At 41.0% G+C, this 22,295-nt stretch overlaps 1 protein-coding gene across 1 annotated transcript in view; it reads left to right on the forward strand.

Moving 5' to 3' along the window:
* LOC141766883 (phosphatidylinositol phosphatase PTPRQ) overlaps positions 1-22,295 on the forward strand; it is a 52,054-nt gene that overhangs the window by 15,177 nt on the left and 14,582 nt on the right. Inside the window, exons 2-29 of the mRNA XM_074634057.1 lie at positions 892-913; positions 1,139-1,342; positions 1,582-1,842; positions 2,019-2,279; positions 2,516-2,776; positions 3,525-3,785; positions 4,041-4,301; positions 5,155-5,415; positions 5,611-5,871; positions 6,725-6,985; positions 7,181-7,441; positions 8,205-8,465; positions 8,661-8,921; positions 9,685-9,945; positions 10,141-10,401; positions 10,646-10,650; positions 11,074-11,410; positions 11,666-11,926; positions 12,690-12,950; positions 13,146-13,406; positions 14,155-14,415; positions 15,010-15,270; positions 16,321-16,581; positions 17,791-18,051; positions 19,255-19,515; positions 20,721-20,981; positions 21,253-21,510; positions 21,678-21,942. Of these exons, the coding sequence (XP_074490158.1) occupies positions 892-913; positions 1,139-1,342; positions 1,582-1,842; positions 2,019-2,279; positions 2,516-2,776; positions 3,525-3,785; positions 4,041-4,301; positions 5,155-5,415; positions 5,611-5,871; positions 6,725-6,985; positions 7,181-7,441; positions 8,205-8,465; positions 8,661-8,921; positions 9,685-9,945; positions 10,141-10,401; positions 10,646-10,650; positions 11,074-11,410; positions 11,666-11,926; positions 12,690-12,950; positions 13,146-13,406; positions 14,155-14,415; positions 15,010-15,270; positions 16,321-16,581; positions 17,791-18,051; positions 19,255-19,515; positions 20,721-20,981; positions 21,253-21,510; positions 21,678-21,942 (6,833 nt within the window). The remainder of the gene's footprint in view (positions 1-891; positions 914-1,138; positions 1,343-1,581; positions 1,843-2,018; positions 2,280-2,515; positions 2,777-3,524; positions 3,786-4,040; positions 4,302-5,154; positions 5,416-5,610; positions 5,872-6,724; positions 6,986-7,180; positions 7,442-8,204; positions 8,466-8,660; positions 8,922-9,684; positions 9,946-10,140; positions 10,402-10,645; positions 10,651-11,073; positions 11,411-11,665; positions 11,927-12,689; positions 12,951-13,145; positions 13,407-14,154; positions 14,416-15,009; positions 15,271-16,320; positions 16,582-17,790; positions 18,052-19,254; positions 19,516-20,720; positions 20,982-21,252; positions 21,511-21,677; positions 21,943-22,295) is intronic.

Below are 22,295 nucleotides of genomic sequence, written 5' to 3' on the forward strand. Positions count from 1 at the left end.
ACCCGAATGCTTCGAAGCTTTTCCAGTTGCCATGGTAATCAACCTCCAAATCAGTATTCGAATGCTTTGTTTTTATTTATTTTTCATACATAAGTATGTAATGATCCCCAAATAGCCCATGAAATAAGGAATAATCCCACAACATTATTCGTCATTCATATTCAACATTAATTCCTATCAGTTATTCTCAGACAGATATGTTTGTTACGTGTAGAAGTGTGTGTGTGTGTGTGTGTGTGTGTGTGTGTGTGTGTACAGTAGTGCAGCAGCGGCCCTTAAGATTATTATTATTTATTAGAAGTTTATATTTTTTAATTTAATATTTACACATGGTGGTTATTTTTCCAGGCTGACTTCTGTATGTTTAGACTTGATATACTTAAATCTGAGGCCAACAAAATGAATTATTAAAGAGCTAGTGCTAGATATTGATATCTGTGCCAATATGATATTTTAGTTTGGGAAATATAAGCATGTTTGACCCTTCACACGTGATTTAAATCAAGAAATATTAGATTGACACTTTTTGATAATCAATGCTATGTGCTCAGAATATATTGAGGTTCGACATCGAGCCCTATAAAGGGCACAGTATTTATCCAGTAGCGTGGAAAGAGCTTTGAAACAGCATTTAGACCATCATGTTGGGAAACATGCAAATTATGGTGGTTCACTGGAAGGGTTACAAAAGGCTGGTGTTTAAGAAACTGAGGAAACATTACCTATTTAACAGTACTATCAGTTGTTGCTGATTTTAGGCTACTGATGCCCTGTGACACTGAACAGGTGGTTGGGTTTCTAGTCGATGCTTTGAAGCTGTTTTAGACGCAATACTGACCTCTGCTGGTGCAAGACCATTCACTTTGCTTTTCTCTTTCCATATCTCCACAGATCTCCCAAGCACAATGTGTCAGTAAGTACACGTGTTTGTTGTACTACATTTCTGTTAATTTGTCTCTATGTATTTAAAGAAACATAAGTTCTCACACAATACTGTATTTTGTAGTTAATATAGGCTTGTTAATTACATCATTTCTGTCAATATCTCTGCAGAAATATAGCTTTTTAAAATGTAATTGTGCTCATTTCTTATTGTTGATCTTGTTTCTCTTCTTATTATTTGTCTTCTATCTCTTAGGTAGTGAATGTGGAAGCAATGAAACAGAAGCGTTAAAAACATTAACAACAACAACAACGACGGTCACGTTTGGATCCAGTCCAAACTGCAACATCTCCACTGACAACAATATCTCTGGAAACGGATCGATAACTGGTTTGACTCCTGGAGCAGTCTACCCAATCTTCCTCAAATGTTTGAACTGCTGCAAAGAGGCCACCACAAGTGAGTGTGTTTACTTTGTTGAATCACTTATATTCCAGACCTTAACCATGTTTAAACCAAGGCGTTTATTCAGTATAGCACCTACAGCATTGCTGCAGATTTAGCATGTTTGTCAAACAAAGCTCTCTCAGTATGGATAAACCACAGATATCAAATACAAAGATGATAATACTGTTACACTAATGATGATAACATGAAATATGAATTATTTTCCCCACCGACTTCTCTCTCACTCACAGAGCCTGGAGTTGTCGGGAACCTCTCTGTCACTGCAATCACAACATCCTCCATATCTCTGAAGTGGACTGAACCAGAGGGAAACAGCTCTTCCTATAGAGTACAGTGGACTGGTGGAAATGTACCTGGCAGTAACAATGTGACTCAAACACATATAACCATTACCAACCTGATTGCTGGTGTCCAGTATGAAATAAATGTTACTGCAGTGGCAGATGATGGCCTTACTGAAGGAAAGAAAGACACTGTTTCTCAGTACACAAGTAAGTATTTAACTTTGGCTTACATTGTTAGATGGTAGTTAAAACTCCATATCACAGGATAGTTGAATATATGAGGACACTGTGGTTTTCCTATGTAGTGGTATTCCTGTACTTTTTCATATATAAATTACGTTCTGCTGTTTTTTTCTTTGCGTTCACCTCTCTGTTACTCACAGAGCCTGCAGTAGTCAGGAACCTCTCTGTCAGTGAAATCACAACATCCTCTATATCTCTGATGTGGACTAAACCAGAGGGAAACAGCTCTTTCTATAGAGTACAGTGGACTGGTGGAAATACACACTACAGTGTCAAAGTCACTGAAACAGACACAAATATCACTGAGTTGACTGCTGGAGTCCAGTACAATTTTACTGTCATAGCAGTGGCTGCAGATAACAAAACAGAAAGTGAAGGGGCTCAGACTTTTCACTATACAAGTAAGATGATGAATTATACTTTTCCTATTGACAGTGCTTATAGTCTATAGTCATCCTTACTCTGATGTTGTTCCTCCGCTAGATACTGACATCACAAGAACAAGGCTTATGAAACTAAAAAACACATTTAGTGAACTTAGTGTTTGTCTGATGAAGTTATTCCTGTGCTCTGTCATAGATAACTCATGTTTCACTGTCATCTTTTCTCCATTGCGTTCACCTCTCTGTGCTCACAGAGCCTGAAGTAGTCAGGAACCTCTCTGTCACTGAAATCACAACATCCTCTATATCTCTGATGTGGACTAAACCAGAGGGAAACAGCTCTTTCTATAGAGTACAGTGGACTGATGGAAATGTACCTGACAGTAACAATGTGACTCAAACACATATAACCATTACTAACCTGACTGCTGGTGTCCAGTATGAAATAACTGTTACTGCAGTGGCAGGTGATGGCAGTACTGACGGACAGAGTACCACTGTTACTCAATACACAAGTAAGTAAGCATTTAGATGTGGTTGATAAAGTCAGGTAGTGAGAGTCTGCTGAAGACACCTGTCGGAGAAGACTGTCATGGTGATTACAAGAGAGCTCACCTGTGAAGCAAAAGTCGGGATCGTTTTGGGTCCAGTTCTAGCCCAGTTTAGGCCAGAATGAGGTGCTGTTACTCTGTTATATCAGAAGTCAGATGAGCTGCTTTGTTCACTTGTTAAAGATGACACTGGATGTCTGCTTTAAAGGACCAGTGTGTAGGATTTAGTGGCATCTAGCGGTGAGGTTGCAGATTGCAACCAACTGAACCCCTCGGCTCGTTCCTCCCTTTCCAATCGTGTTGGAGAACTAGGGTGACGGTAACGTAAAAATGCAAAAGGCTCTCTCCACAGTCAATGTTTGGTTTGTCCGTTCTGAGCTACTGTAGAAACATGTTGGACTCCGTGAAGAGGACCCGCTGCCTATGTAGATATGAAGGGCTCATTCTAAGCTAACAAAAACACAATTCTTAGTTTAATGACAATATAGCTATGAATATTATATTACATTTCTGCTAATTAATCATCCTAAATCCTACACACTGGAGCTTTAAGAAGTGTGACAACACAAAGATGCTAGATGAACGTCCGGCTGCATTGAAGCAGCTTGATAATGGCTCTAGTTGAACTGTTACTAGTGTGACTTTGACTCAAAGAAGAATTTGCACATAAAAGTGATCTTTATTCCCCCATGTAATACCTCTTCCCTCACAGAGCCTGAAGTAGTCAGGAACCTCTCTGTCACTGAAGTCACAACATCTTCTATATCTCTGAAGTGGACTAAACCAGAGGGAAACAGCTCTTTCTATAGAGTACAGTGGACTGATGGAACAACTAACCACAGTGTCAAAGTCACTGAAACAAACATAACTATCACTGAGTTGACTGCTGGAGTCCAGTACAATTTTACTGTCATAGCAGTGGCTGCAGATAACAAAACAGAAAGCAAAGGGGCTCAGATTTTTCGCCATACAAGTAAGATGATGAATTACACTTTTACTATTGACAGTGCTTATAGTCTATTTTGTGCCTCATCCTTACTCTTATGTTGTTTCTCCACTATATACTGAGGGGGAAACAATTACATCACAAGAACAAGGCTTATGAAGCTAAAAAATACATCTAGTGACTTAGTGTTTATCTGATGAAGTTATTCCTGTGCTCTGTCATAGATAACTCATGTTTCACTGTCGTCTTTTCTCCATTGTGTTCACCTCTCTGTGCTCACAGAGCCTGAAGTAGTCAGGAACCTCTCTGTCACTGAAATCACAACATCCTCTATATCTCTGAAGTGGACTGAACCAGAGGGAAACAGCTCTTTCTATAGAGTACAGTGGACTGATGGAAATGTATCTTACAGTAACAATGTGACTCAAACACATATAACCATTACTAACCTGACTGCTGGTGTCCAGTATGAAATAACTGTTACTGCAGTGACAGGTGATGGCAGTACTGACGGACAGAGTACCACTGTTTATCAATACACCAGTAAGTAAGCATTTAGATGTGGTTCATAAAGTCAGGAAGTCTGTTGAGGACACCTGGTGGAGAAGGCTTTCTGCAATGATTTCACCTTTTACCTCAGAGCAGTTCTGTTTGATCTGGATCTTGGTTGTAGATCTGGACATTGTAGTGACGTAGTTGATGGCACATCTCTTTAGTGTTGAGCAGATTTTAGGAGCATTTGTTTTGGCTCGACAGACAGGGTTGGATATGTCATTGTTAGCTGTGTGAGTTGCATGAAATATCTCCACAACTACTTAGTGGGCTGCGATGACATTTTGTTCAGACATTCATGGTCTCCAGAGGATGAAGCCTACTGACGCTGGTGATCACCTGACTTCTCCTCTAGCGACACCATGAGGTTGGCATGTGGTTTTGAGTGAGTCATCTTTTCTCCATTGGGTTCACCTCTCTGTGCTCACAGAGCCTGAAGTAGTCATGATGACAAGGCAGCTCAAGCTCTGGATTGAGACTCAAGCTGAAATGAGATTTCTCCACATGGTGACCTGTGTCATGTTTCATTATAGCATGAGAGTGATTTCTCTTTTTGTCAAGTTGGTGTTACTCTTATATGGCAGAAGTCAGATGAGGGGATTGGGTCACCTCTCAAGGATGACCCTAAGAAGTGTGGTGGCTCCACCAGCTGGAAGTGTTGCCAAGAATACAAAGACGCTAGATGAATGTCCAGCCGTAACTTTGCTGGAACAACAAGGCTTTGTTTGCACTGTTTCTACTGTGATCTTGAGTCAAAGAGGAATTTTGAAATGATCCCTAAAAAACACAGCTGCAGTATGATGTTACCTAAAACTCTTTGCCATATCACCTCTCTCACTCACAGAGCCTGAGGCAGTCAAAAACATCTCTGTCAGTGAAATCACAACATCCTCTATATCTCTGAAGTGGACTAAACCAGAGGGAAACAGCTCTTTCTATAGAGTACAGTGGACTGATGGAACAACTAACTACAGTGTCAAAGTCACTGAAACAAACATAACTATCACTGAGTTGACTGCTGGAGTCCAGTACAATTTTACTGTCATAGCAGTGGCTGCAGATAACAAAACAGAAAGCAAAGGGGCTCAGATGTTTCGCCATACAAGTAAGATGATGCTATAAGATCCGCTATAATATAGAGGGGGAAACAATTACATCACAAGAACAAGGCTTAGAAAACTAAAAAACAAATTTAGTGACCTAGTGTTTATCTGATGAAGTTATTCCTGTGCTCTGTCATAGATAACTCATGTTTCACTGTAATCTTTTCTCCATTGCGTTCACCTCTCTGTGCTCACAGAGCCTGAAGTAGTCAGGAACCTCTCTGTCACTGAAATCACAACATCCTCTATATCTCTGAAGTGGACTGAACCAGAGGGAAACAGCTCTTTCTATAGAGTACAGTGGACTGATGGAAATGTATCTTACAGTAACAATGTGACTCAAACACATATAACCATTACTAACCTGACTGCTGGTGTCCAGTATGAAATAACTGTTACTGCAGTGACAGGTGATGGCAGTACTGACGGACAGAGTACCACTGTTTATCAATACACCAGTAAGTAAGCATTTAGATGTGGTTCATAAAGTCAGGAAGTCTGTTGAGGACACCTGGTGGAGAAGGCTTTCTGCAATGATTTCACCTTTTACCTCAGAGCAGTTCTGTTTGATCTGGATCTTGGTTGTAGATCTGGACATTGTAGTGACGTAGTTGATGGCACATCTCTTTAGTGTTGAGCAGATTTTAGGAGCATTTGTTTTGGCTCGACAGACAGGGTTGGATATGTCATTGTTAGCTGTGTGAGTTGCATGAAATATCTCCACAACTACTTAGTGGGCTGCGATGACATTTTGTTCAGACATTCATGGTCTCCAGAGGATGAAGCCTACTGACGCTGGTGATCACCTGACTTCTCCTCTAGCGACACCATGAGGTTGGCATGTGGTTTTGAGTGAGTCATCTTTTCTCCATTGGGTTCACCTCTCTGTGCTCACAGAGCCTGAAGTAGTCATGATGACAAGGCAGCTCAAGCTCTGGATTGAGACTCAAGCTGAAATGAGATTTCTCCACATGGTGACCTGTGTCATGTTTCATTATAGCATGAGAGTGATTTCTCTTTTTGTCAAGTTGGTGTTACTCTTATATGGCAGAAGTCAGATGAGGGGATTGGGTCACCTCTCAAGGATGACCCTAAGAAGTGTGGTGGCTCCACCAGCTGGAAGTGTTGCCAAGAATACAAAGACGCTAGATGAATGTCCAGCCGTAACTTTGCTGGAACAACAAGGCTTTGTTTGCACTGTTTCTACTGTGATCTTGAGTCAAAGAGGAATTTTGAAATGATCCCTAAAAAACACAGCTGCAGTATGATGTTACCTAAAACTCTTTGCCATATCACCTCTCTCACTCACAGAGCCTGAGGCAGTCAAAAACATCTCTGTCAGTGAAATCACAACATCCTCTATATCTCTGAAGTGGACTAAACCAGAGGGAAACAGCTCTTTCTATAGAGTACAGTGGACTGATGGAACAACTAACTACAGTGTCAAAGTCACTGAAACAAACATAACTATCACTGAGTTGACTGCTGGAGTCCAGTACAATTTTACTGTCATAGCAGTGGCTGCAGATAACAAAACAGAAAGCAAAGGGGCTCAGATGTTTCGCCATACAAGTAAGATGATGCTATAAGATCCGCTATAATATAGAGGGGGAAACAATTACATCACAAGAACAAGGCTTAGAAAACTAAAAAACAAATTTAGTGACCTAGTGTTTATCTGATGAAGTTATTCCTGTGCTCTGTCATAGATAACTCATGTTTCACTGTCATCTTTTCTCCATTGCGTTCACCTCTCTGTGCTCACAGAGCCTGAAGTAGTCAGGAACCTCTCTGTCACTGAAATCACAACATCCTCTATATCTCTGAAGTGGACTAAACCAGAGGGAAACAGCTCTTTCTATAGAGTACAGTGGACTGATGGAAATGTACCTGACAGTAACAATGTGACTCAAACACATATAACCATTACTAACCTGACTGCTGGTGTCCAGTATGAAATAACTGTTACTGCAGTGGCAGGTGATGGCAGTACTGAAGGACAGAGTACCACTGTTTATCAATACACCAGTAAGTAAGCATTTAGATGTGGTTGATAAAGTCAGGTAGTGAGAGTCTGCTGAAGACACCTGTCGGAGAAGACTGTCATGGTGATTACAGGAGAGCTCACCTGTGAAGCAAATGTCAGGATCGTTTGGGTCCAGTTCTAGTCCAGTTTAGGCCAGAATGAGGTGCTGTTACTCCGTTATATCAGAAGTCAGATGAGCTGCTTTGTTCACTTGTTAAAGATGACGCTAGATGTCGGCTTTAAAGGACCAGTGTGTAGGATTTAGTGGCATCTAGCGGTGAGGTTGCAGATTGCAACCAACTGAACCCCTCGGCTCGTTCCTCCCTTTCCAATCGTGTCGGAGAACTACGGTGACGGTAACGTAAAAATGCAAAAGGCTCTCTCCACAGCCAATGTTTGGTTTGTCCGTTCTGAGCTACTGTAGAAACATGTTGGACTCCGTGAAGAGGACCCGCTGCCTATGTAGATATGAAGGGCTCATTCTAAGCTAACGAAAACACGATTCTTAGTTTCAGGTGATTATACACTAATGAAAATATAGCTATGAATATTATATTACATTTCTGCTAATTAATCATCCTAAATCCTACACACTGGAGCTTTAAGAAGTGTGGCAACACAAAGATGCTAGATGAACGTCCGGCTGCATGGAAGCAGCTTGATAATGGCTCTAGTTGAACTGTTACTAGTGTGACTTTGACTCAAAGAAGAATTTGCACATAAAAGTGATCCTTATTCCCCCTTGTAACACCTCTTCCCTCACAGAGCCTGAAGTAGTCAAGAACCTCTCTGTCACTGAAGTCACAACATCTTCTATATCTCTGAAGTGGACTAAACCAGAGGGAAACAGCTCTTTCTATAGAGTACAGTGGACTGATGGAACAACTAACCACAGTGTCAAAGTCACTGAAACAAACAAAAATATCACTGAGTTGACTGCTGGAGTCCAGTACAATTTTACTGTCATAGCAGTGGCTGCAGATAACAAAACAGAAAGCAAAGGGGCTCAGATGTTTCGCCATACAAGTAAGATGATGCTATAAGATCCGCTATAATATAGAGGGGGAAACAATTACATCACAAGAACAAGGCTTAGAAAACTAAAAAACAAATTTAGTGACCTAGTGTTTATCTGATGAAGTTATTCCTGTGCTCTGTCATAGATAACTCATGTTTCACTCTCATCTTTTCTCCATTGCGTTCACCTCTCTGTGCTCACAGAGCCTGAAGTAGTCAGGAACCTCTCTGTCACTGAAATCACAACATCCTCTATATCTCTGAAGTGGACTAAACCAGAGGGAAACAGCTCTTTCTATAGAGTACAGTGGACTGATGGAAATGTACCTGACAGTAACAATGTGACTCAAACACATATAACCATTACCAACCTGATTGCTGGTGTCCAGTATGAAATAACTGTTACTGCAGTGGCAGGTGATGGCAGTACTGACGGACAGAGTACCACTGTTTATCAATACATAAGTAAGTAAGCATTTAGATGTGGTTGATAAAGTCAGGTAGTGAGAGTCTGCTGAAGACACCTGTCGGAGAAGACTGTCATGGTGATTACAGGAGAGCTCACCTGTGAAGCAAATGTCAGGATCGTTTGGGTCCAGTTCTAGTCCAGTTTAGGCCAGAATGAGGTGCTGTTACTCCGTTATATCAGAAGTCAGATGAGCTGCTTTGTTCATTTGTTAAAGATGACGCTGGGTGTCGGCTTTAAAGGACCAGTGTGTAGGATTTAGTGGCATCTAGCGGTGAGGTTGCAGATTGCAACCAACTGAACCCCTCGGTTCATTCCTCCCTTTCCAATCGTGTCGGAGAACTACGGTGACGGTAACGTAAAAATGCAAAAGGCTCTCTCCACAGCCAATGTTTGGTTTGTCCGTTCTGAGCTACTGTAGAAACATGTTGGACTCCGTGAAGAGGACCCGCTCCCTATGTAGATATGAAGGGCTCATTCTAAGCTAACGAAAACACGATTCTTAGTTTCAGGTGATTATACACTAATGAAAATATAGCTATGAATATTATATTACATTTCTGCTAATTAATCATCCTAAATCCTACACACTGGAGCTTTAAGAAGTGTGGCAACACAAAGATGCTAGATGAACGTCCGGCTGCATGGAAGCAGCTTGATAATGGCTCTAGTTGAACTGTTACTAGTGTGACTTTGACTCAAAGAAGAATTTGCACATAAAAGTGATCTTTATTCCCCCTTGTAACACCTCTTCCCTCACAGAGCCTGAAGTAGTCAGGAACCTCTCTGTCACTGAAATCACAACATCCTCTATATCTCTGAAGTGGACTAAACCAGAGGGAAACAGCTCTTTCTATAGAGTACAGTGGACTGATGGAACAACTAACTACAGTGTCAAAGTCACTGAAACAAACAAAAATATCACTGAGTTGACTGCTGGAGTCCAGTACAATTTTACTGTCATAGCAGTGGCTGCAGATAACAAAACAGAAAGCAAAGGGGCTCAGATGTTTCGCCATACAAGTAAGATGATGCTATAAGATCCGCTATAATATAGAGGGGGAAACAATTACATCACAAGAACAAGGCTTAGAAAACTAAAAAACAAATTTAGTGACCTAGTGTTTATCTGATGAAGTTATTCCTGTGCTCTGTCATAGATAACTCATGTTTCACTCTCATCTTTTCTCCATTGCGTTCACCTCTCTGTGCTCACAGAGCCTGAAGTAGTCAGGAACCTCTCTGTCACTGAAATCACAACATCCTCTATATCTCTGAAGTGGACTAAACCAGAGGGAAACAGCTCTTTCTATAGAGTACAGTGGACTGATGGAAATGTACCTGACAGTAACAATGTGACTCAAACACATATAACCATTACCAACCTGATTGCTGGTGTCCAGTATGAAATAACTGTTACTGCAGTGGCAGGTGATGGCAGTACTGATGGACAGAGTACCACTGTTACTCAATACACAAGTAAGTAAGCATTTAGATGTGGTTGATAAAGTCAGGTAGTGAGAGTCTGCTGAAGACACCTGTCGGAGAAGACTGTCATGGTGATTACAAGAGAGCTCACCTGTGAAGCAAAAGTCGGGATCGTTTTGGGTCCAGTTCTAGCCCAGTTTAGGCCAGAATGAGGTGCTGTTACTCTGTTATATCAGAAGTCAGATGAGCTGCTTTGTTCACTTGTTAAAGATGACACTGGATGTCTGCTTTAAAGGACCAGTGTGTAGGATTTAGTGGCATCTAGCGGTGAGGTTGCAGATTGCAACCAACTGAACCCCTCGGCTCGTTCCTCCCTTTCCAATCGTGTTGGAGAACTAGGGTGACGGTAACGTAAAAATGCAAAAGGCTCTCTCCACAGTCAATGTTTGGTTTGTCCGTTCTGAGCTACTGTAGAAACATGTTGGACTCCGTGAAGAGGACCCGCTGCCTATGTAGATATGAAGGGCTCATTCTAAGCTAACAAAAACACAATTCTTAGTTTAATGACAATATAGCTATGAATATTATATTACATTTCTGCTAATTAATCATCCTAAATCCTACACACTGGAGCTTTAAGAAGTGTGACAACACAAAGATGCTAGATGAACGTCCGGCTGCATTGAAGCAGCTTGATAATGGCTCTAGTTGAACTGTTACTAGTGTGACTTTGACTCAAAGAAGAATTTGCACATAAAAGTGATCTTTATTCCCCCATGTAACACCTCTTCCCTCACAGAGCCTGAAGTAGTCAGGAACCTCTCTGTCACTGAAGTCACAACATCTTCTATATCTCTGAAGTGGACTAAACCAGAGGGAAACAGCTCTTTCTATAGAGTACAGTGGACTGATGGAACAACTAACCACAGTGTCAAAGTCACTGAAACAAACATAACTATCACTGAGTTGACTGCTGGAGTCCAGTACAATTTTACTGTCATAGCAGTGGCTGCAGATAACAAAACAGAAAGTGAAGGGGCTCAGATTTTTCGCCATACAAGTAAGATGATGAATTACACTTTTACTATTGACAGTGCTTATAGTCTATTTTGTGCCTCATCCTTACTCTTATGTTGTTTCTCCACTATATACTGAGGGGGAAACAATTACATCACAAGAACAAGGCTTATGAAACTAAAAAATACATTTAGTGACTTAGTGTTTATCTGATGAAGTTATTCCTGTGCTCTGTCATAGATAACTCATGTTTCACTGTCGTCTTTTCTCCATTGTGTTCACCTCTCTGTGCTCACAGAGCCTGAAGTAGTCAGGAACCTCTCTGTCACTGAAATCACAACATCCTCTATATCTCTGAAGTGGACTGAACCAGAGGGAAACAGCTCTTTCTATAGAGTACAGTGGACTGATGGAAATGTATCTTACAGTAACAATGTGACTCAAACACATATAACCATTACCAACCTGATTGCTGGTGTCCAGTATGAAATAACTGTTACTGCAGTGGCAGGTGATGGCAGTACTGACGGACAGAGTACCACTGTTTATCAATACATAAGTAAGTAAGCATTTAGATGTGGTTGATAAAGTCAGGTAGTGAGAGTCTGCTGAAGACACCTGTCGGAGAAGACTGTCATGGTGATTACAGGAGAGCTCACCTGTGAAGCAAATGTCAGGATCGTTTGGGTCCAGTTCTAGTCCAGTTTAGGCCAGAATGAGGTGCTGTTACTCCGTTATATCAGAAGTCAGATGAGCTGCTTTGTTCATTTGTTAAAGATGACGCTGGGTGTCGGCTTTAAAGGACCAGTGTGTAGGATTTAGTGGCATCTAGCGGTGAGGTTGCAGATTGCAACCAACTGAACCCCTCGGTTCATTCCTCCCTTTCCAATCGTGTCGGAGAACTACGGTGACGGTAACGTAAAAATGCAAAAGGCTCTCTCCACAGCCAATGTTTGGTTTGTCCGTTCTGAGCTACTGTAGAAACATGTTGGACTCCGTGAAGAGGACCCGCTCCCTATGTAGATATGAAGGGCTCATTCTAAGCTAACGAAAACACGATTCTTAGTTTCAGGTGATTATACACTAATGAAAATATAGCTATGAATATTATATTACATTTCTGCTAATTAATCATCCTAAATCCTACACACTGGAGCTTTAAGAAGTGTGGCAACACAAAGATGCTAGATGAACGTCCGGCTGCATGGAAGCAGCTTGATAATGGCTCTAGTTGAACTGTTACTAGTGTGACTTTGACTCAAAGAAGAATTTGCACATAAAAGTGATCTTTATTCCCCCTTGTAACACCTCTTCCCTCACAGAGCCTGAAGTAGTCAGGAACCTCTCTGTCACTGAAATCACAACATCCTCTATATCTCTGAAGTGGACTAAACCAGAGGGAAACAGCTCTTTCTATAGAGTACAGTGGACTGATGGAACAACTAACTACAGTGTCAAAGTCACTGAAACAAACAAAAATATCACTGAGTTGACTGCTGGAGTCCAGTACAATTTTACTGTCATAGCAGTGGCTGCAGATAACAAAACAGAAAGCAAAGGGGCTCAGATGTTTCGCCATACAAGTAAGATGATGCTATAAGATCCGCTATAATATAGAGGGGGAAACAATTACATCACAAGAACAAGGCTTAGAAAACTAAAAAACAAATTTAGTGACCTAGTGTTTATCTGATGAAGTTATTCCTGTGCTCTGTCATAGATAACTCATGTTTCACTGTCATCTTTTCTCCATTGCGTTCACCTCTCTGTGCTCACAGAGCCTGAAGTAGTCAGGAACCTCTCTGTCACTGAAATCACAACATCCTCTATATCTCTGAAGTGGACTAAACCAGAGGGAAACAGCTCTTTCTATAGAGTACAGTGGACTGATGGAAATGTACCTGACAGTAACAATGTGACTCAAACACATATAACCATTACCAACCTGATTGCTGGTGTCCAGTATGAAATAACTGTTACTGCAGTGGCAGGTGATGGCAGTACTGACGGACAGAGTACCACTGTTACTCAATACACAAGTAAGTAAGCATTTAGATGTGGTTGATAAAGTCAGGTAGTGAGAGTCTGCTGAAGACACCTGTCGGAGAAGACTGTCATGGTGATTACAAGAGAGCTCACCTGTGAAGCAAAAGTCGGGATCGTTTTGGGTCCAGTTCTAGCCCAGTTTAGGCCAGAATGAGGTGCTGTTACTCTGTTATATCAGAAGTCAGATGAGCTGCTTTGTTCACTTGTTAAAGATGACACTGGATGTCTGCTTTAAAGGACCAGTGTGTAGGATTTAGTGGCATCTAGCGGTGAGGTTGCAGATTGCAACCAACTGAACCCCTCGGCTCGTTCCTCCCTTTCCAATCGTGTTGGAGAACTAGGGTGACGGGAACGTAAAAATGCAAAAGGCTCTCTCCACAGTCAATGTTTGGTTTGTCCGTTCTGAGCTACTGTAGAAACATGTTGGACTCCGTGAAGAGGACCCGCTGCCTATGTAGATATGAAGGGCTCATTCTAAGCTAACAAAAACACAATTCTTAGTTTAATGACAATATAGCTATGAATATTATATTACATTTCTGCTAATTAATCATCCTAAATCCTACACACTGGAGCTTTAAGAAGTGTGACAACACAAAGATGCTAGATGAACGTCCGGCTGCATTGAAGCAGCTTGATAATGGCTCTAGTTGAACTGTTACTAGTGTGACTTTGACTCAAAGAAGAATTTGCACATAAAAGTGATCTTTATTCCCCCTTGTAACACCTCTTCCCTCACAGAGCCTGAAGTAGTCAGGAACCTCTCTGTCACTGAAATCACAACATCCTCTATATCTCTGAAGTGGACTAAACCAGAGGGAAACAGCTCTTTCTATAGAGTACAGTGGACTGATGGAACAACTAACTACAGTGTCAAAGTCACTGAAACAAACAAAAATATCACTGAGTTGACTGCTGGAGTCCAGTACAATTTTACTGTCATAGCAGTGGCTGCAGATAACAAAACAGAAAGTGAAGGGGCTCAGATTTTTCACAATACAAGTAAGATGATCAGCTTTATTACTGAGGGGGAAACAATTACATCACAAGAACAAGGCTTATGAAACTAAAAAACACATTTAGTGACTTAGTGTTTATCTGATGAAGTTATTCCTGTGCTCTGTCATAGATAACTCATGTTTCACTGTCATCTTTTCTCCATTGCGTTCACCTCTCTGTGCTCACAGAGCCTGAAGTAGTCAAGAACCTCACTGTCACTGAAATCACAACATCCTCTATATCTCTGAAGTGGACTGAACCACAGGGAAGCAGCTCTTTCTATAGAGTACAGTGGACTGGTGGAAATGTACCTGGCAGTAACAATGTGACTCAAACACATATAACCATTACTAACCTGACTGCTGGTGTCCAGTATGAAATAACTGTTACTGCAGTGGCAGGTGATGGCAGTACCGACGGACAGAGTACCACTGGTACTCAATACACAAGTAAGTAAGCATTTAGATATGGTTGATAAAGTCAGGTATTGAGAGTCTGCTGAAGACACCTGTCGGAGAAGACTGTCATGGTGATTACAAGAGAGCTCAATTGTAAAAGTGATCTTTATTCCCCCATGTAACACCTCTTCTCTCACAGAGCCTGAAGTAGTCAGGAACCTCTCTGTCACTGAAGTCACAACATCCTCTATATCTCTGATGTGGACTAAACCAGAGGGAAACAGCTCTTTCTATAGAGTACAGTGGACTGATGGGAATGTACCTGGCAGTAACAATGTGACTCAAGCACATATAACCATTAGTAACCTGACTGCTGGTGTCAAGTATGAAATAAATGTTACTGCAGTGGCAGGTGATGGCAGTACTGACGGACAGAGTACCACTGTTACTCAATACACAAGTAAGTAAGCATTTAAATGTGGTTCATAAAGTCAGGAAGTCTGTTGAGGACACCTAGTGGAGAAGGCTCTCTGCAATGATTTCACCTTTTACCTCAGAGCAGTTCTGTTTGATCTGGATCTTGGTTGTAGATCTGTACATTGTAGTGACGTAGTTGATGGCACATCTCTTTAGTGTTGAGCAGATTTTAGGAGCATTTGTTTTGGCTCGACAGACAGGGTTGGATATGTCATTGTTAGCTGTGTGAGTGGCATGAAATATCTCCACAACTACTTAGTGGGCTGTGATGATATTTTGTTCAGACATTCATGGTCTCCAGAGGATGAAGCCTACTGACGCTGGTGATTACCTGACTTCACCATGAGGTTGGCATGTGGTTTTGAGTGAAATATCTGAAAAACGTTTGGATGGGTTACCATAAAATTTGGTAGACATGTTCATGCCTCCTTCAGGATAAATCGTAATAACTTTGGTGATCCTCTTATTTTTCCTCTAGCACCATCATCAGGTCAAAATTCCAATTCGTCCAATAATTTGATTCATGACAAAACACCTGAAAAACTAATGACACTCCCATCAACCGCAGCTGTACTTTATGTTTTCTAATAATTAGTCAATGTTAGTATGATAACCATTACCATCGTACCTGCACAACATGTACAATGCAGTGTGAGAATGTTTGCATGCTAACATTAACATCTAGCTCAAAGTACAGCCTCACAGAGGAGCAACAATGGCCGCAGAATCTTAATCTTGTCTTGGTTTGCTGTGTTTGAACACTTTATGTTGAGTCTAATTAGCTATCAGAGAGGCAAAGACATTTCACCAATTTCACTATACACAAGTAAGATGTGCAGCAGTTCACTATCTCCATTTAATTCTATATGTGTCCATTATAGTCAGTTCTAGTTATCCTCCAGTTAAACTGTATAACTTAGACTTAAACATGACTTAGTGGTTTTCTGATGAAGTTATTCCTGTGCTCTGTCATAGATAACTCATGTTTCACTGTCATCTTTTCTCCATTGTGTTCACCTCTCTGTGCTCACAGAGCCTGAAGTAGTCAGGAACCTCTCTGTCACTGAAATCACAACATCCTCTATATCTCTGAAGTGGACTGAACCAGAGGGAAGCAGCTCTTTCTATAGAGTACAGTGGACTGATGGGAATGTATCTGACAGCAACAATGTGACTCAAGCAAAAATAACCATCTCTAACCTGACTGCTGGTGTCCAGTATGAAATAACTGTTACTGCAGTGGCAGGTGATGGCAGTACTGACGGACAGAGTACCACTGTTTCTCAATACACAAGTAAGTAAGCATTTAGATTTGGTTCATAAAGTCAGGAAGTCTGTTGAGGACACCTAGTGGAGAAGGCTCTCTGCAATGATTTCACCTTTTACCTCAGAGCAGTTCTGTTTGATCTGGATCTTGGTTGTAGATCTGGACATTGTAGTGACGTAGTTGATGGCACATCTCTTTAGTGTTGAGCAGATTTTAGGAGCATTTGTTTTGGCTCGACAGACAGGATTTATGTCATTTGTTCAGACATTCATGGTCTCCAGAGGATGAAGCCTACTGATGCTGGTGATCACCTGTACAGTGGACTGGTGGAAATACTAACTACAGTGTCAAAGTCACTGAAACAAACAAAAATGTCTTTGAACTGACTGCTAGAGTCCAGTACAATTTGACTGTTTTCCTATTGACAGTGCTTATAGTCTATTTTGTGCCTCATCCTTACTCTGATGTTGTTCCTCCGCTACATACTGAGGGGGAAACAATTACATCACAAGAACAAGGCTTGGAAAACAAACAAAAAAACACTTTTGATTTAATAAGTTTTACCGATGTGTGGTGATTGTTTTTAAATCAACACAATCGCAGAATCTTAATCTTGTCTTGGTTTGCTGTGTTTGAACACTTTATGTTGAGTCTAATTAGCTCAAGACTCACACACCATTAAGGATGGTTTTCTAATGATCACAAACAGGATGTGGCTTCAGTCCATTATGGTTTCCAGTTTGCACTGAAGTTGTTTAAAGTTGACACAGGCAAGTTGATTATTATCCAGATAAAGTTGACTTGTCCATATGAAGGATGACAGGCTGTCTGAATGAAGGAGTTCAGGTATCAGGGATATATTCACAAGTGAGGGTTTTTGTACTGGACCATGGTGATGACAAGGCAGCTCAAGCTCTGGATTGAGACCCAAGCTGAAATGAGATTTCTCCCCATGGGGAGCTACTGTCATTACAGTGGCTAGAGATCAGAAAACTGTAGGAAAGGCAAAGACAATTTCACTGTATACAAGTAAGATGTGCAGCAGTTCACTATCTGCATTTAATTCTATATGTGTCCATTATAGTCAGTTCTAGTTATCCTCCAGTTAAACTGTGTAACTTAGACTTAAACATGACTTAGTGTTTATCTGATGAAGTTATTCCTGTGCTCTGTCATAGATAACTCATGTTTCACTCTCATCTTTTCTCCATTGTGTTCACCTCTCTGTTCTCACAGAGCCTGAAGTAGTCACGAACCTCTCTGTCACTGAAATCACAACATCCTCCATATCTCTGAAGTGGACTGAACCAGAGGGAAACAGCTCTTTCTATAGAGTACAGTGGACTGATGGGAATGTTCCTCACAGTAACAATGTGACTCAAGCACAAATAACCATCTCTAACCTGACTGCTGGTGTCCAGTATGAAATAAATGTTACTGCAGTGGCAGGAGATGGCAGTACTGACGGACAGAGTACCACTGTTTCTCAATACACAAGTAAGTAAGCATTTAGATTTGGTTCATAAAGTCAGGAAGTCTGTTGAGGACACCTAGTGGAGAAGGCTCTCTGCAATGATTTCACCTTTTACCTCAGAGCAGTTCTGTTTGATCTGGATCTTGGTTGTAGATCTGGACATTGTAGTGATGTAGTTGATGGCACATCTCTTTAGTGTTGAGCAGATTTTAGGAGCATTTGTTTTGGCTCGACAGACAGGATTTATGTCATTTGTTCAGACATTCATGGTCTCCAGAGGATGAAGCCTACTGATGCTGGTGATCACCTGTACAGTGGACTGGTGGAAATACTAACTACAGTGTCAAAGTCACTGAAACAAACAAAAATGTCTTTGAACTGACTGCTAGAGTCCAGTACAATTTGACTGTTTTCCTATTGACAGTGCTTATAGTCTATTTTGTGCCTCATCCTTACTCTGATGTTCCTCCGCTACATACTGAGGGTGAAACAGTTACTTCACAAGAACAAGGCTTAGAAAACAAACAAAAAAACACTTTTGATATAAGTTTTACCGATGTGTGGGGATTTCTTTTAAATCAACACAATCGCAGAATCTTAATCTTGTCTTGGTTTGCTGTGTCTGAACACTTTATGTTGAGTCTAATTAGCTCAAGACTCACACACCATTAAGGATGGTTTTCTAATGATCAGAAACAGGATGTGGCTTCAGTCCATTATGGTTTCCAGTTTGCACTGAAGTTGTTTAAAGTTGACACAGGCAAGTTGATTATTATCCAGATAAAGTTGACTTGTCCATATGAAGGATGACAGGCTGTCTGAATGAAGGAGTTCAGGTATCAGGGATATATTCACAAGTGAGGGTTTTTGTACTGGACCATGGTGATGACAAGGCAGCTCAAGCTCTGGATTGAGACCCAAGCTGAAATGAGATTTCTCCACATGGTGAGCTACTGTCATTACAGTGGCTAGAGATCAGAAAACTGTAGGAAAGGCAAAGACAATTTCACTGTATACAAGTAAGATGTGCAGCAGTTCACTATCTGCATTTAATTCTATATGTGTCCATTATAGTCAGTTCTAGTTATCCTCCAGTTAAACTGTATAACTTAGACTTAAACATGACTTAGTGTTTATCTGATGAAGTTATTCCTGTGCTCTGTCATAGATAACTCATGTTTCACTCTCATCTTTTCTCCATTGTGTTCACCTCTCTGTTCTCACAGAGCCTGAAGTAGTCACGAACCTCACTGTCACTGAAATCACAACATCCTCCATATCTCTGAAGTGGACTGAACCAGAGGGAAACAGCTCTTTCTATAGAGTACAGTGGACTGATGGGAATGTTCCTCACAGTAACAATGTGACTCAAGCACAAATAACCATCTCTAACCTGACTGCTGGTGTCCAGTATGAAATAAATGTTACTGCAGTGGCAGGAGATGGCAGTACTGACGGACAGAGTACCACTGTTTCTCAATACACAAGTAAGTAAGCATTTAGATTTGGTTCATAAAGTCAGGAAGTCTGTTGAGGACACCTAGTGGAGAAGGCTCTCTGCAATGATTTCACCTTTTACCTCAGAGCAGTTCTGTTTGATCTGGATCTTGGTTGTAGATCTGGACATTGTAGTGATGTAGTTGATGGCACATCTCTTTAGTGTTGAGCAGATTTTAGGAGCATTTGTTTTGGCTCGACAGACAGGATTTATGTCATTTGTTCAGACATTCATGGTCTCCAGAGGATGAAGCCTACTGATGCTGTGATCACCTGTACAGTGGACAGGTGGAAATACTAACTACAGTGTCAAAGTCACTGAAACAAACAAAAATGTCTTTGAACTGACTGCTAGAGTCCAGTACAATTTGACTGTTTTCCTATTGACAGTGCTTATAGTCTATTTTGTGCCTCATCCTTACTCTGATGTTGTTCCTCCGCTACATACTGAGGGGGAAACAATTACATCACAAGAACAAGGCTTAGAAAACAAACAAAAAAACACTTTTGATATAAGTTTTACCGATGTGTGGGGATTTCTTTTAAATCAACACAATCGCAGAATCTTAATCTTGTCTTGGTTTGCTGTGTTTGAACACTTTATGTTGAGTCTAATTATCTCAAGACTCACACACCATTAAGGATGGTTTTCTAATGATCAGAAACAGGATGTGGCTTCAGTCCATTATGGTTTCCAGTTTGCACTGAAGTTGTTTAAAGTTGACACAGGCAAGTTGATTATTATCCAGATAAAGTTGACTTGTCCATATGAAGGATGACAGGCTGTCTGAATGAAGGAGTTCAGGTATCAGGGATATATTCACAAGTGAGGGTTTTTGTACTGGACCATGGTGATGACAAGGCAGCTCAAGCTCTGGATTGAGACCCAAGCTGAAATGAGATTTCTCCCCATGGGGAGCTACTGTCATTACAGTGGCTAGAGATCAGAAAACTGTAGGAAAGGCAAAGACAATTTCACTGTATACAAGTAAGATGTGCAGCAGTTCACTATCTGCATTTAATTCTATATGTGTCCATTATAGTCAGTTCTAGTTATCCTCCAGTTAAACTGTGTAACTTAGACTTAAACATGACTTAGTGTTTATCTGATGAAGTTATTCCTGTGCTCTGTCATAGATAACTCATGTTTCACTCTCATCTTTTCTCCATTGTGTTCACCTCTCTGTTCTCACAGAGCCTGAAGTAGTCACGAACCTCTCTGTCACTGAAATCACAACATCCTCCATATCTCTGAAGTGGACTGAACCAGAGGGAAACAGCTCTTTCTATAGAGTACAGTGGACTGATGGGAATGTTCCTCACAGTAACAATGTGACTCAAGCACAAATAACCATCTCTAACCTGACTGCTGGTGTCCAGTATGAAATAAATGTTACTGCAGTGGCAGGTGATGGCAGTACTGACGGGCAGAGTACCACTGTTTCTCAATACACAAGTAAGTAAGCATTTAAATGTGCTGAGGACACTTTGTGGAGAAGACTCAGTGTAGTGATTTTATCTCATGCCACAGAGGTGTATGTGCTTGATCTCAGTTCTGGGTCCGAACCACCCTGATTTGTGCTTTAATGCTTTGCTTTTCTTACATGAGGATGTCCATTTTATTAACTATTGTTTTCTGATTTTGACGTTTTGCTGTTTTGCTCACCTCTCCTCTCCTCTCCTCTCCTCTCCTCTCCTCTCCTCTCCTCTCCTCTCCTCTGCTTTAGAACCTGGTGAAATTGGGGAACCTACTGTGTCCACAAAAACCTCCTCCATCTCTCTGAACTGGACCTCACCTCCGGGTGAGGTGTTCAAGTACGGGGTGGAGTGGACCAGTGATGGAGCTCCGATAAAGATATTTACCTATGATACCTTTGCCGTGCTATCAGACCTGATCCCTGGTACTAGATACACAATCTCAGTCATTGCCGTCGCCAGAGACAATCAGACAGAAGGAAACCGTCGCACATTCACCTCAGTCACAAGTAAGCCACATTAACTGTATTTAACATTAAAAATGCACAATTGTGATAAAATTCCCTGGAGAGGTTGTTTACACATTCACACTGGTGGTAGAGAATGCTGGAAAGCTGTAAACAACATATTGTATTGTATGTATACCCCTCATCTTGTGTGTTTGTTGCCTTCACAGAACCTGCTTTGGTCGGGAATCTCTCCATCACTGAAATCACAACATCGTCTGTGTCTCTGGACTGGACTAAACCAGAGGGAAATGCTACCTCATATACAGTTCAGTGGACTGCAGGGGAAAACACCTTTAGTAACACCACCACTGAAACCTCCTTTACTATCAACGGTTTAATCCCTGGATACCAGTACAACATTACAGTGGCCGCTGTTGCTGTAAATTCTTCAAACAAAGGACAAGAAACCTTCACAAGTACCTTCACAAGTAGGTCCATACATTTTTGTGTATTATAATCCATTTATTAATTGTTTATTTACTAACGTACATATAAATGCTAAATGCAACCAGAAGGTGGCGAAGTACAAAATAAAAGCGCCTCGGTCAACAGCACAGAGCTGTCCTCGCTTTTCTCTGGAACTTCCTACAATATAACTTTAGAAACAGTTGGACCCCAGAATTTAAGGAGCACGTCTGTCCATATTTCTGCTTTCACTCGTAAGTACAACAGAGAGAATCCAAAGGACGTAGCAATTGTTTTATCTGGGCAGCACCTAAGAATATTACAGTGTATTACATAACATATATTATAAATATAGTGATGTAAATCTCTTATTTAATTAC

The sequence above is a fragment of the Sebastes fasciatus genome, chromosome 4, assembly GCF_043250625.1.
Source record: "Sebastes fasciatus isolate fSebFas1 chromosome 4, fSebFas1.pri, whole genome shotgun sequence".
NCBI lineage: Eukaryota > Metazoa > Chordata > Actinopteri > Perciformes > Sebastidae > Sebastes > Sebastes fasciatus.